The sequence below is a fragment of the Ranitomeya imitator genome, chromosome 2 (genome assembly GCF_032444005.1).
Source record: "Ranitomeya imitator isolate aRanImi1 chromosome 2, aRanImi1.pri, whole genome shotgun sequence".
Lineage (NCBI taxonomy): Eukaryota > Metazoa > Chordata > Amphibia > Anura > Dendrobatidae > Ranitomeya > Ranitomeya imitator.
Window position 1 is genome coordinate 196,325,511 of NC_091283.1, and position 14,271 is coordinate 196,339,781.

Sequence of the window (14,271 nt, forward strand, 5' to 3'; positions counted from 1 at the left end):
GTGGGAATGTGAGGTGCATGGAGGACGAATGTTTCTTGTGCTCAATCACTGTTTGGAACATTTCTTTGTGCAAGCTATAAGAAGACCCCCTCCGGACCCCCACAGCCTGCTATAAAACTAGCATAATCCTATTAGGCAAGCAGATGGAACCACACAATAGAGAGGCTGGTGTGGTCATAATTAGTGATGAGCCAACGTGCTGGGATAAGGTGTTATCTGAGCATGCTCAGGTGCTAACAGTGTCTTCGGCGTGCTCGAAAAATATGTTCGAGTCACCGCGGCTGCATGTCTTCGCGGATGTTCGCCAGCTGCAGCACATGCAGGGATTTCCTGTTTGTTAGGCAGTCCTTGTATATGTTGCAGCTGTCGAACAGCCACGGGGACTCGAACATATTTTTAGAGCACGCCGAAGACACTCCGCACTCAAGCATGCTCAGATAACACCTTATTCAAGCACGTTCACTCATCACTAGTCATAATATTCAGACTATACAACGTCTTCTCTGTGTTATTATTATCCGGAGATGTGGAATAATAGTCCCCAAGGCCAAGTACAGAATCACCATTGATCTCCAGTTATAAGGGAACCACACCTGTAGAGCAGTAGAGAGATGGCTTCTTGGGGTAAGTACACACAGAGTATAAAAAAAATTGTCTGATTTTCATCTAGAAAAAATCTGATCTGTATTGTCATCCGTTTTTATACATCAGTAGTAATTCCGATTTGCAAAAAAAAAAAAATCCAGATGCAATATCATTGATCCTTATGAAATCTAATTGTTGTCATTGGTTTTTTTTTTAATGCCTCCTTAGGGTAAGTTCACACAGGGCGTTTTTGCTGCGTTTTTTATGCTAATTTTCAGCTGCTTTTTACAGTACCAACAAAGCCTATGAGATTTCAGAAATCTCCTGCACACACATTGATTTTTTGGGTGATCAGTATTTTGTGCTTTGCTGTGTTTTTTGGACATAGAACATGTCACTTTTTCAGCATTTTTGCTGCGTTTTCTCAGCGTTTTCATCCATTGACTTGAATGAATGTTGAAAAAATGCAGCAAAAACACATGTATCATTATTTGCTGCGTTTTTGTTGCTGAAAATTCAAGGACATTAGCATGGACAAAGAGAAAAAAACGCACCAAAAACACACCTACACCTGCGTTTTTGACGCAGCTTCTTTCCTGCCAAGAAGATCAGGTTTTGCCGCAGAAAAAAAGCAGCAAAAACGCCCTGTGTGAACTTACCCTTAGTCTTGAATAGGCAAGTATCATCCGAATTACGGGAGAAACGAGTGCACGCCGAGATTTTATTTTTATTATTATTTTTTCACGCGGGCATCTGAACAGCCCTGGTGTGAATGTATTCAAAGTACTAATGATAAAAGAATGTATCACCTTATTAACATCTAAAAAACATGGTTACACAAAATACCATAGAAGAATGATGTACACTAAAAGATCTTTATTGTTAACAAAATATTTCTTTAAATTAAAAATCATAAAAGCATAAGAAAGGCATGTTTGATACAGGGGGCATAGAATGGTAGGCAAGTCAGCAAAAAAAAAAAAAAAAAAAAATATATAAATATATATATATATATATATATATATATATATATATATATATATATATATATATATATATATAATTTTTTTTTTCATATAGGGAAATATAAAAATATATAATGATATGAAAATAGACATATAAATAAAAAGTGCACAAATAAACACCTTGTGGCAAATTTTATAATACTGTCAGTATATCCAAAACATGATATTCTCAATACTTCTCATTAAATGGGAAGTAAAAATGACATAAAAATAATAATTCCCATATAAAGCAAATAAACGAAGCGGTAGCGAAACGCGCATTGGAGTGGTGTGTGTATGGGGGGCAGTGGCGTGCCAGACTGGTTGCTATATAATTTTTTTTTTTATATTTTTCTACTATTGCACTTTATTTACTAATTTTGGTTGGTCAATAAATTGTGCACCCTATTTATTCATATGGGAATATATCTAATGTGCACTTTATTTGTTTTAAATTGTTAATTATAATAGTGCCGACCAGTGCCCAAATGACTGTGCCGACCAGTGCCCAAATAACTTCTTTTTTTTTCAGTGCTTTTTTGTTGAGCCCATTTTAAATGTACAGTTCTGGCAAAAATTAAGAGACCACTGCAAGATGTTCGGTTTGTCTGATTTTTCTCTTTATAGGTATATTTTTGAGTAAAATGTAAATTGTTCTTTTAGTCTACTAACTTCTGACAACATATCTCCGAAGTTTCAAGCAATAATTTTTGTATTTGTTTTTCTGACAAAGAAACATGGTCAAAATTATAAAAACAAACAAAAAAAACAGTGCTTTCAGACCTCAAATAATGCAAAGAAAACAAGTTCATAAACATCTAGAAACAACAATACTAATGTTTTAACTCAGGAGGAGTTCAGAAATCAATATTTTGTGGAATAACCATGATTTTTAATCACAGCTTTCATGCGTCTTGGCATACTTTCCACCAGTCTTTCACACTGCTTCTGGCGAAAAAATGTTAGTAGTTCTTCTTTGTTTGATGGCTTGTGACTATCCATCATCCTCTTCATTACATTCCAGAGGTTTTCAATGGGGTTTAGGTCTGGAGATTGGGCTGCCCATAACAGGATTTTGATGTGGTGGTCTCTTTATTTTTGCCAGAGCTGTATTTGACCACTGGTGGTTTTTTTTATTATTTTGTTTTTGTTTTTCCAGTTGCTGGTTTTTTTTTTTTTTTTTTTTTCCTCTGGCATTTTCAATACGTTTTTTTTAATTCCATTCAATATTGAGAAAGAAAAATCTTTTGTCAGTTTTTCGAGCAAAAAAAAAAAATATAATGGCAAAACACTAAAAAAAGATGCCCGGGCATTTTTCCTCCAATCCTGGCCAGTTCTAACAGCTTTTTGAAAAGTAGTTAGGGCTTATCAGGATGTGGCACGGAAGACAAATTCAACCATAATTTACTCCAAAGTGGTGTACATTTGTTGCGCTAGTGCACATCTGCTGAGGGATGCACCATGTTTTTTAAGAGGTGCATGCATCTCCAGTGCAACTTTCATGAAGACTGGCGAGCAAAATGAATCAGGGCCATAGAATATAGTCCAATTATGGTTCTATATTCTGCATGAGAGAAGAGGTCGGCCACCTACATAGCGACATTTTCCTTTCTGAATTCTCACAGATTTACTGGTCCAGCAGAAGCCACCAATAAACAGGTTTATAACCCACCATTGTTGGAGATTGCCTCCCTGATCTCTACTTATACTGCAGCTTTAAAGACACTAGTCCGAAATGCATTTACCCCATTGTGTGGTTTCCTCGTTGTTAGGCCACGGAGCCAATAAAATTAACTGGCCAGTTACAATTCACAGCAGGCATAATCCCAAAAGGTTTTGAAAGCTGCCCCTGTCAAGACGAAGGGTTAATTTGGTATAGGGAGATGAAAAGTGTTGACAGGTCAACTAATGTCCGGCAATGCTGACTCCCTTATTACAAGCTGAATAGATGGATAGCAGCGGACTTATCAATGACGTCCGTAATATCAAGGTCCAAAAAAGGGTAAAGTAACTCAAAATTTGTAATAGATTACCTGTAAATTATAGCAAAAAAACTGCTATACAGTGCACACAATCCGAAAGCCATGACTAATCCTGCCATACAGATGCTACATAGCTTTGTAATTTTTTCCCAAAAGTAGGTGCTAAGTAGTAATACCATACACTGTCCAAATCACACCAACCCATACTGGGAAAATAACACTACCCTAATATGTCCAGATAATTTATACTGCAGCTCTGATACAGCTCTGAATCCTATACACTCTTGAAATATTTCCACCACGTGGTGCTGGAGCCGTGGGGTACTCGGTACTGGGTTCGGTCGGCTCAAAAGGGGGGATGTCACGGTGGCTGACCCGGTCCGTGGCCCTGGGACGCCCGTATAAAAGGGGGGAAAGATCTTTAAAGGAATAGAGTTTGTTCATGATGCCACCTGTGGTATTCGGTCAGGGTGACCGACGCTGCTTTAAGGGGTCCGCTGGGGTGATGTTATGGCAGCTAGATGTATACCTTCACACAGGTGAAGTATGTCCCCAGGGCTTCCCGGTGTGTGGATGGTGGTATGATGAGAGGCGCAGAAAAGAACGAAGACGCAAGGTTTCAGTCTCTTTACCTTTACTGAAGACTTCAGCATCCACAGTCCAGAGCACCAGATCACAGGGCAGGCAGAGTCTGGCCGGTTCGGAGGCAAGTCCAGAGTCCCTTTGTCCAGGTGGAAATCAATAGCCTTCCTTTGCGCTGTAGTGGTGTAATCCCTTACTGCATAAGCTTCAAATAAGGGCCTCACAGATGTGGTGTCTCTCTCTCTGTCCCCCGTAGTCGGATAGGACAAAACCCGTATGTCTGGTGGCTTGAGGCTGTTTATAGGGACTCTAACATGCCCCGGCCTCTGAGGGGTGCCACTGTGCCTCCTGGGTGTAGGTGTGGACAGGTAACCTGCAATTAGCTGTCCTGCCGGTCTCTGAAGTAAGGCATAGAGGTACTTACTGCCTCGGTGTTCCGGCTACCGGTGTTCTGCGCCTCAGAAGGAGGCAGCCTGTTCGGGGCTGGTCCTCTTCTGGTATCCTCTCCTGTGCTTTGCTTTCCTTCACGCTCACTGCAATACAATTCTGCCTTCAAAATGTCTTTCTGGGAGCTGCAGCTCTTAGGGCATGCACAGCTCCGTGGACCCTCTCATCCGTCCTCTGACAGGAATTCGCTCCTGCCTTGAACAGCTTCCCTGAAGGACTGACTAACTTTCCCTACAGACTACCAGGTGTATATATATGGGGAGTCGCCTAGTAAATAGGATCAAAAGCTCCCCCTGGTGGCCTGGAGTGTGAATGTGTTGCATGTTTGTGATACCTGGATGCAGTTATCCTTCCTTGCCTCCAAACCTAGCATCACTTTCCCCTGGAGGAAAGCAATACCACTGTGACGACCAGGACCCTGGGGCGCCACAGTGCCCCGAAACAAAGCCACTTTTCACATAGTTTAGTAAAGTGCTCAAATAATATTTTGTATAATAAAATACCGGTGCTGACCAGTGCCTGAGTAATGGTGCTGACCAGTGCCCAAATACCAGTGCTATACAGCACCCAAATACTGGTTCTAAACATTGCCCAAATAGCAAGTCTGACCAGTGCCTAAATACTAGTGCTCTCCAGTGCCCGAGTAATGGTGCTGACCAGTGCCCATTTACTGGTGTTGACCAGTGCCCAAATTACAGTCCTGGCCAGTGCCCAAATACCAGTGCTCCCCAGTGCTGGCTAGTGCCCAAATAACAGTGCTATACAGCGCACAAATAACGGGTCTGACCAGTGCCCGAGTAGCGGTGCACTCCAGTGCCCGAGTAATGATGCTGGCCAGTGCTCGAATACAGTTGCTGTCTATTGCCCAAGTACCGGTGCTGGGCAGAGCTCAGATACTGGTGCTGTCTAATGCTCAAGTACCATGAAGAAGTCTACCCAACGCCAGCACAAGGTTTGAGGGTCCTTGGGTGACAGACCCATGGGCCTCATCATTTGTTTTTTCCATCTTGCTTTCCAATAGCTATAACTTTGTTTTGGCCTGTGGAGCCGTAAGAGGACTTTTTTGGTTGTTGGTTTGTTTGTTTTTTGGTTTACAAGCTGTAGCTTTAATAACCACCATTTTGGGGTCTTTCTGATTTCCTTAATATTACATTTTTTGGGGGAGGCGAAGTGGTGTTTAGCGTTCACTGCACAGGATACATATGTTTTGCTCAGACAGTTGTGCTCATGGCGAAAATCAATTTTTTTTATTTCATTTACATTCCGGGTGATATGAACTTTTGTTAATTTTTTTTATGTTTCATTCTTTTACATTTGTATTAGTCTCAGTTGGAGACTTCAGCCTGTGATCAACTTGTAACTTGTAGTACACTAATTTTGCAGTGTGTTGTACGTGCTCCATACATGCAGTGCACACAACTACATAGATGGCGGAGGTTACCAGTGGAAATCTGAACCAGCTGTCATCTCTTATCTCCAAAATGGGGAAATTTGTCATCACTGAATACAAGTTATCCAGATTTTACCATCAAATTTAGAGCAAAAAAGTAGCAGATTTTTCCAATAAGATATATTACAAAGTTGCTTCTTTTCATGTGGACTGATGATATATGGAATAAAAAAAATAAAGCACATTATACATTTTTGAGCTGATGCTTTTACATTAATTGCTTTGATTTGCAGTGAAATAGTAGTTTAGACTTTGGTGCAAATGTTACAGATCCAGGTAGGAGAATTCCCAGCGATATACTTTGATTTTTACCAGAAAGGGTATAATCACAGAGCTGACAATTGATAGCCAATCAAGAGAAAGTGTTTTTCATGGTATTGTGCTGCCCTCTGCTGGCAAAATGTGTGAACACTATTATCGCTATAAACATACAGCATTATCATAGCTGATAGCAACAAAAAGTTTTACATAAGTGACAGAATTTTACCGCCAGAGAAGTGACGTGCATTTTGCTCTTGCATATTAAAAGGGATTTTATCAGAATTGGAAATCCTGAGACATTTCTATAATTGAAATGTTCAGAAGAAAACCTAGCAGTATTGCATTATATCTTGGCACAAACCTATGCCAGACCTGGGTGACCAGACAGTGATGGTTTCTGTACAAAGTCAGGACACTCGGGTGCACAATCACAGGATAGATGATACGGGTGCTCCAGTGCACAATTTTACCTTAACGTGATAATTCCTTGTGTCTGAAGGTGTCAACTGTGAGACAGAGATTGACGAGTGTCAGTCAGACCCCTGCCAGAATGGGGCCACGTGCCAGGATCACATCGGCCTCTTCACCTGTGAATGCCCCGCAGGATATGAAGGCCACTTGTGCCAGCTAGATGTTGACGAGTGCCAAAGCCAACCATGCCAGAACGGAGGAACCTGCATCGATGCCATTAACGGGTATTCTGCTCCACGTATTTCTCCTTTATCCTTTATCTTTGCATTTTTGCACACCTGTGCGATAAGTAATAAGTGATAGCTGGCACCTTGCTTACTTTTGGGTCTGTATTACAGGTTCTACTGTAACTGCACGGACACGGGATTTCTAGGACAGACGTGTGAAGTCGATATTTTGGAGTGTGCCTCCAACCCATGTATTAATAATGCCACATGCCTGGAAGGAACCAAAGGCTATGAATGCCTCTGTTGGGCAGGTAAGTACATTTAGATAATCATAAAATCAGCAGTTTGGGGTGTACATACTCTGCGGTCATCCACTACGGGTCCATGAAGGAGGCAGGCCAGAATTGGGATTGCCCACTGTTGGATGAGGTTTACAGAAACTGACCCATTTCAGACCAACACTTGGCTATTTCGGTGGCCAAAAAGTTCAGTTTTAGGCTATGTGCACACGTTCAGGAGTTCTTGTAGAAAATTCCTGAGAAAAACCTGAAATTTTCTGCAAGAAATCTGCATGCGTTTTTTGCCGCATTTTTGATGCGTTTTTTCCCGGACATTTCCCAATGCATTTTATAGTCGGAAATCCGCAAAAAAAACCTGCAAAATTAATGAACATGCTGCGTTTTTTTACCGCGATGCGTTTTTTTGCGGGAAAAAAAACACATCATGTGCATAAAACATGTGGAATTCAATCTAAATGATGGGATGCATATTGTATGCTGTTTTTTTGCGGATTTATAGTGTTTTTTCACGAAAAAATGCGGAAAAAAAAGCAAAAAATCAGCAACGTGTGCACACATCCTTAGTCTCATCTGACCACAACACCTTCCTATATACATTTGGGGAGTCTCCCACATGTCTTCTGGGAAACTCAAAACAAGCCTTACAATTTTTGTTGGTAAGTAATGGCTTTTTCCTGCCCACTCTTACATAAATACACCCTCTATGGAGCGTACGACTTATTGTGGTCATGTGGACAGATACTCCAGTCTCTTATTGGGAACTCTGCAGCTCCTTCAGGGTTACCTTTTATCTCTGTGCTGCCTCTCTGATTAATGCCCTCCTTGTCCGGGCTGACAGTTTTGATGGACGGCCATCTCGTGTCAGGTTTGTTGTGGTACCAAGTTTTTTTCGGTTTGATGATAATGGATTTGCTCCAAAGGATCATCAGAGATTGGGATTTTTTTTTATAACCCAACTCTGACATACTTCTAAACAACTTTGTCACTGATTTGTTTGGAGATCTCCTTGGTCTTCATGGCGTTAAATCATGAGAAATTTAAACAATTGGAGCATTCACCCAGATCCTTCTTGATGTGCAATTTTATTCCTTGGTAAAACGTTATCAAACCATATTGAAGTGCAGGTAGCGGGGGAGCTATGCAGATGAGAGAGCTTGACGGAAGGATCTGGGTGAGTGCTTCAATTTTTTCAATTTCTCATGATTTACCTTGATGTTATCTATGCACCACCCTAGAGAGATCCAGTGGCGGCATATTGAGGTGTGAACCAGTGAACATTGCTTATTTTCAGCAACTGGTGCCTAATTCTCTTTTTACAAATACCTGTCTTCATGGTGGTGTGTGGAAATCTCCTAGGTCTTCATGGTGGTGTGTGAAGATCTCCTAGGTCTTCATGGTATTGTTTGGAGATCTCCTTGGTCTTCATGGTGGTGTGTGGAGATCTCCTTGGTCTTCATGGTGGTGTGTGGAGATCTCCTTGGTCTTCATGTTGTTGTTTGGAGATCTCCATGGTCTTCATGGTGTTGTTTGGAGATCTCCATGGTGGTGTGTGGAGATCTCCTTGGTCTCCATAGGGGTGTGTGGAGATCTCCTTTGGTCTCCATGGCGGTGTGTGGAGATCTCCTTGGTCTCCATGTTGGTGTGTGGAGATCTCCTTTGGTCTCCATGGTGGTGTTTGGAGATCTCCTTGGTCTCCATGGTGGTGTGTGGAGATCTCCTTGGTCTTCATGGTGTTGTGTGGAGATCTCCTTGGTCTTCATGGTATTGTTTGAAGATCTCCTTGGTCTCCATGGTGGTGTTTGGAGATCTCCTTGGTCTCCATGGTGGTGTGTGGAGATCTTCTTGGTCTCCATGGTGGTGTGTGGAGATCTCCTTGGTCTCCATGGTGGTGTGTGGAGATCTCCTTGGTCTCCATGGTGGTGTGTGGAGATCTCCTTGGTCTCCATGGTGGTGTGTGGAGATCTCCTTTGGTCTCCATGGTGGTGTTTGGAGATCTCCTTGGTCTCCATGGTGGTGTGTGGAGATCTCCTTGGTCTTCATGGTGTTGTGTGGAGATCTCCTTGGCCTTCATGGTATTGTTTGAAGATCTCCTTGGTCTCCATGGTGGTGTTTGGAGATCTCCTTGGTCTCCATGGTGGTGTGTGGAGATCTTCTTGGTCTCCATGGTGGTGTGTGGAGATCTCCTTGGTCTCCATGGTGGTGTGTGGAGATCTCCTTGGTCTCCATGGTGGTGTGTGGAGATCTCCTTGGTCTCCATGGTGGTGTGTGGAGATCTCCTTGGTCTCCATGGTGGTGTGTGGAGATCTCCTTGGTCTCCATGATGGTGTGTGGAGATCTCCTTGGTCTCCATGGTGGTGTGTGGAGATCTCCTTGGTCTCCATGGTGGTGTGTGGAGATCTCCTTTGGTCTCCATGGTGGTGTGTGGAGATCTCCTTTGGTCTCCATGGTGGTGTGTGGAGATCTCCTTGGTCTCCATGGTGGTGTGTGGGGATCTCCTTGCTCTTCATGGTGGTGTGTGGAGATCTCCTTGGTCTTCATTGTGGTGTTAAGAGATTTCCTTGGTCTTCATGGTGTTTCAGCCTCTGTGGCCTTTCAGAGAAGGTAAAGTGTATATACTGACCGACATGTGACACTTAGATTGCACACACCCATGTCACTACTAAGCATGGGACTTATGAAGGTAGCTGCTTGCATCAGAAACTAAGGGCTTCATAGCAAAAGGGGTGAAAACATATGCACATGCCAATTTTTAGCTATTTAATCCCATAAATTTAATTTATGCCGATATTTTTCTCACTTCACCAAATTAGATGCTGATGCATCGCACACAAATCGGATACAAAAATCTTTATACACAGGAACAAAATAGGTAAAAAGCCAGGGGGGTGGATAGTTTTGCAAGCCACTGCATCCCAAAGCAGTGGGCAATGCAATATTAGAACTCTGAATGGTGCTCGGTCCATTGCATTAAATTCAGAGTCAGTCTTTAGAGTGACGTATGTACATGGCCGATGATGCGATGCAGCAGTGATTTGGTTCTCTTCCACAGCTTCACTGCTCCATGTGAATCCACCCATACAGCTGCTCCAACTTTTCATGTTGCATTTCACAGTTTTGATCTTTTTGAGTTCAACACTGTGAATTATGATCTCTTCATTGTCGTTGTGTCCTCACTGATCTATGTAGGAAGTGTCAGATATCTCAATATGCTGCTACAAAGGACAAACTTGCCATGAGACCTACTACAAAGTAGCTATAATAACACATTAATTCAAGTAATATTGTTTCTGAAGTTCAGAAGACCAAACATCTGGACCTACATCCCATCTTGAATAGAAAATGAATTTAATGAGAGCCTGTCACTAGGTCAATAGCGTCTGGTTCTACTCTTATTTTATTCCAGTATCTCCCCCTAGTATTGTTTCTCGTTATTTTTAAATTCGCCATATTGTACCAGAGAGATGGGTGTTTTTAGTTGGTCCTAATTTTTATGATCTTTAAGGCGGTGCTCACAGGATCCTCTGGGGCGTGTCTTTAGGCTGTTCTGCATAATTAACCTGTGAGCAATGCCCCATCATAAAGACCATAAAAAGTAGCACTAAATTAAAACACGAAAATCTCTGGGACTGCATGGCAGAAAAAAAATTAAAAGAACAGTTCTTAGAGGAGCAGCAGGAATAAAATAATCCAAAAACCTTTCCCTTTTGAGCCGGTGACCGGTCCTCTTTAGGACACACATTACTTAGTCATAGTCTGCCTGATCTTTCCATCTATTGATAAGACCACTTACAGGGTTATTCCCAACATTTTAAGTTATCATGTGGCCGTAAGGGTATGTTCACACGTTCAGGATTTCCATCCTTTTTTTTTCCTGACTGTTTTTTAAAAAACTGCAGCTCTTGGCAGAAAACGCAGGTCCTTTTTTGGTCCGTTTTTGATGCGTTTTTTGATGCGTTTTTTGATGCGTTTTTTTGATGCAGTTTTCTAGCCAGAGTCTGTGTGTTTTCTAGGAATTTTTTTAGGGTTAAAATGGCTGAAAATACCCTAACCCTACCCCTAACCCTAACCCTACCCCTAACCCTACCCCTACCCCTAACCCTAACCCTACCCCTACCCCTAACCCTACCCCTAACCCTACCCCTAACCCTAACCCTACCCCTACCCCTACCCCTAACCCTACCCCTAACCCTAACCCTACCCCTACCCCTAACCCTACCCCTAACCCTACCCCTAACCCTAACCCTACCCCTAACCCTACCCCTAACCCTACCCCTAACCCTACCCCTAACCCTACCCCTAACCCTAACCCTACCCCTAACCCTACCCCTACCCCTAACCCTACCCCTAACCCTAACCCTACCCCTAACCCTACCCCTAACCCTACCCCTAACCCTAACCCTACCCCTAACCCTACCCCTAACCCTACCCCTAACCCTACCCCTAACCCTAACCCTATTCTAACCTTAGTGAAAAAAAAAAAAAAAAAAATTCTTTATTTTTTTTATTGTCCCTACCTATGGGGGTGACAAAGGGGGGGGGGTGTCATTTACTATTTTTTTATTTTGATCACTGAGATAGGTTATATCTCTGATCAAAATGCACTTTGGAACGAATCTGCCGGCCGGCAGATTCGGCGGGCGCACTGCGCATGCGCCCGCCATTTTGCAAGATGGCGGCGCCCAGGGAGAAGACGGCCGGACGGACACCGGGACGCCGGGTGAGTATAAGGGGGGGAGATTAGGGCACGGGGGGGGCATCAGAGCACTGGGGGGGGGCATCGGAGCACGGGGGGGCGGGATCGGAACACGGGGGGGGGCAGCCACACTCCGCCCACGCACTTCCGCCCGCTCCCCGCACTTCCTGCTGCAGCGGTTCTGCACATCAAACCGCAGTAAAACCCGCAGATATATTTTTGATCTGCGGGTTTTACTGCGGTTTGGACCTCACAATGGAGGTCTATGGGTGCAGAACCGCTGCGGCTCCGGAAAAAGAATTGACATGCTCCTTCTTTTTTCCGGGAGCTATTCAGCGCGTCTTTTTTTTTACAATTTCCGGACCATGTGCACAGTGTGTCCTGTTTTCCATAGGGTACAGTGTACTGTACCCTGCATGGAAAACAGCTGCGGAACCGCAGCGGCAAAACCGCCGCGGTTCCGCGGTAAAAAACGCACTGTGTGAACATGGCCTAACTTGTTGATTGGTGGGGCTCCGAACGTTTGGACCTCCCCGATCCTCAGAACAAAACCCTGAAATTCCCCATCGAACTAGAGCATTGGACATTCATTTGATTCATTCTCTACTTGATTGCTGGAAATAGCTGAGCACAGTGCTTGGCTATCTATGGCCGCCACATAGAGAATAAATGGAGTAAAGGTGCATTTTGGAGCCCTGTATCTTGGGATCAGTGGGTATATCAAGAGTTGGACATCCACCATTATACAAGTTATCACCTATCTTTTCCATGAGTGGCAACTTAAAATGTTGGAAATAATGCTTTATTGAATTTGATTCCAACTTGTATTCATTGTAGTATTCTTACTAGTGATGAGGGAACGTGCTGGGGTAAGGTGTTATCTGAGCATGCTCGTGAGCTAACAGAGTGTCTTCGACATGCTCGAAAAATATGCTTGAATCCCCGCTGCTGCATGTCTCGTGGCTGTTCGACACCTGCAACACATGCGGGGATATCCTATTTGGTAGTCAATCCCTTCATGTGTTGCAGCTGTCGAACATATTCAAGCCTGGAAAATATTATATGAGCACACTGAAGTCACTCGGTTAGCTCACGAGCATGCTCAGATAACATCTCTGTAAGGCTAGGTTCATTTGAGGCACCTGTTAGTCCATATCGAAGAAAATATGCACTGCCTGAACAGAATGAAACCACAAAAACATCCTTTTATATTGTTAATATGATGTGACCCACATGTCTTGTGTCCGTGTGCTGGCCCCCTACTATCGCTTCCCTCAACTCTTGACACTTTTATACATTTTTCTTTCTCCAGGATACTCTGGAAATCACTGTGAGTTGGATATTGATGAATGTGCTCACCGTCCTTGCCTACATGACGCCCTGTGTATGGAGCGATCGGATCAGACACTATATGGAGCACAACCAGAGTTCAACACAAACTTCAACTATGACCACGCCGCAGGATATGTGTGCAGGTGTCAGCCCGGATTCACAGGTAAGGCGCCTCTATTAATCGAGGTCTGTGACTGTGTTGCTCTCACATTGCTTCTATATAAACCATTTTTCATGTTGAACTGAACACATGATATAATAGAAGCTGCAGAGCAGAAAAAAGTATGTCCCAGCTTGTAGGGATTAGCGGGTACATGTGCAGGTCTATACTCCATCTTTGCAGGCACCATAGAAAATAAGTGTGCCAGGGACTGCGAGGGTTAAGTAAACTTAAAGGGACTCTGTCACCTGAATTTGGAGGGAACAATTTTCAGCCATAGGGGCGGGGTTTTCGGGTGTTTGATTCACCCTTTCCTTACCTGCTGGCTGCATGCTGGCTGCAATATTGGATTGAAGTTCATTCTCTGTCCTCCGTAGTACACGCCTGCGCAAGGCCTAATTTACCTTGGATTATATATGGACTCCTCACACTTCCCACCCCCTAACAAATGTCCTACTGTAGTATTCTTTAAATATTGTGCTTTTTTCTTATTAATCTATTTATAATCTTGCCTGAAGAAGGAGCCACTGTGCTCTGAAAGCTTGCAACCATATTATTTTCTGGTTAGCCAATAAAGGTATCACTCCTAGAATACTTCTGTCATCATTGGGCAGAAAAGTATTCACATCGATTTTTCTGGCTAACACGGTACCACAATACAATTATATATATATATATATATATATATATATATATATATATATATATACGAAAAATACCACATCCTAGATATCACTGAATGAAATATTTAAGTTGCAAATCTTTATTCATTGCATAGTGGAATGTATTGAGAACAATAAGACATACAAATGATCAATGTAAATCAAAATGAATATCC

At 42.8% G+C, this 14,271-nt stretch overlaps 1 protein-coding gene across 1 annotated transcript in view; it reads left to right on the forward strand.

The window, feature by feature from the left end:
- Window positions 1-14,271, forward strand: part of CRB2 (crumbs cell polarity complex component 2) — a 123,653-nt gene that overhangs the window by 15,535 nt on the left and 93,847 nt on the right. Inside the window, exons 3-5 of the mRNA XM_069754550.1 lie at window positions 6,811-7,006; window positions 7,121-7,260; window positions 13,254-13,436. Coding sequence (XP_069610651.1) covers window positions 6,811-7,006; window positions 7,121-7,260; window positions 13,254-13,436 — 519 coding nt within the window. The remainder of the gene's footprint in view (window positions 1-6,810; window positions 7,007-7,120; window positions 7,261-13,253; window positions 13,437-14,271) is intronic.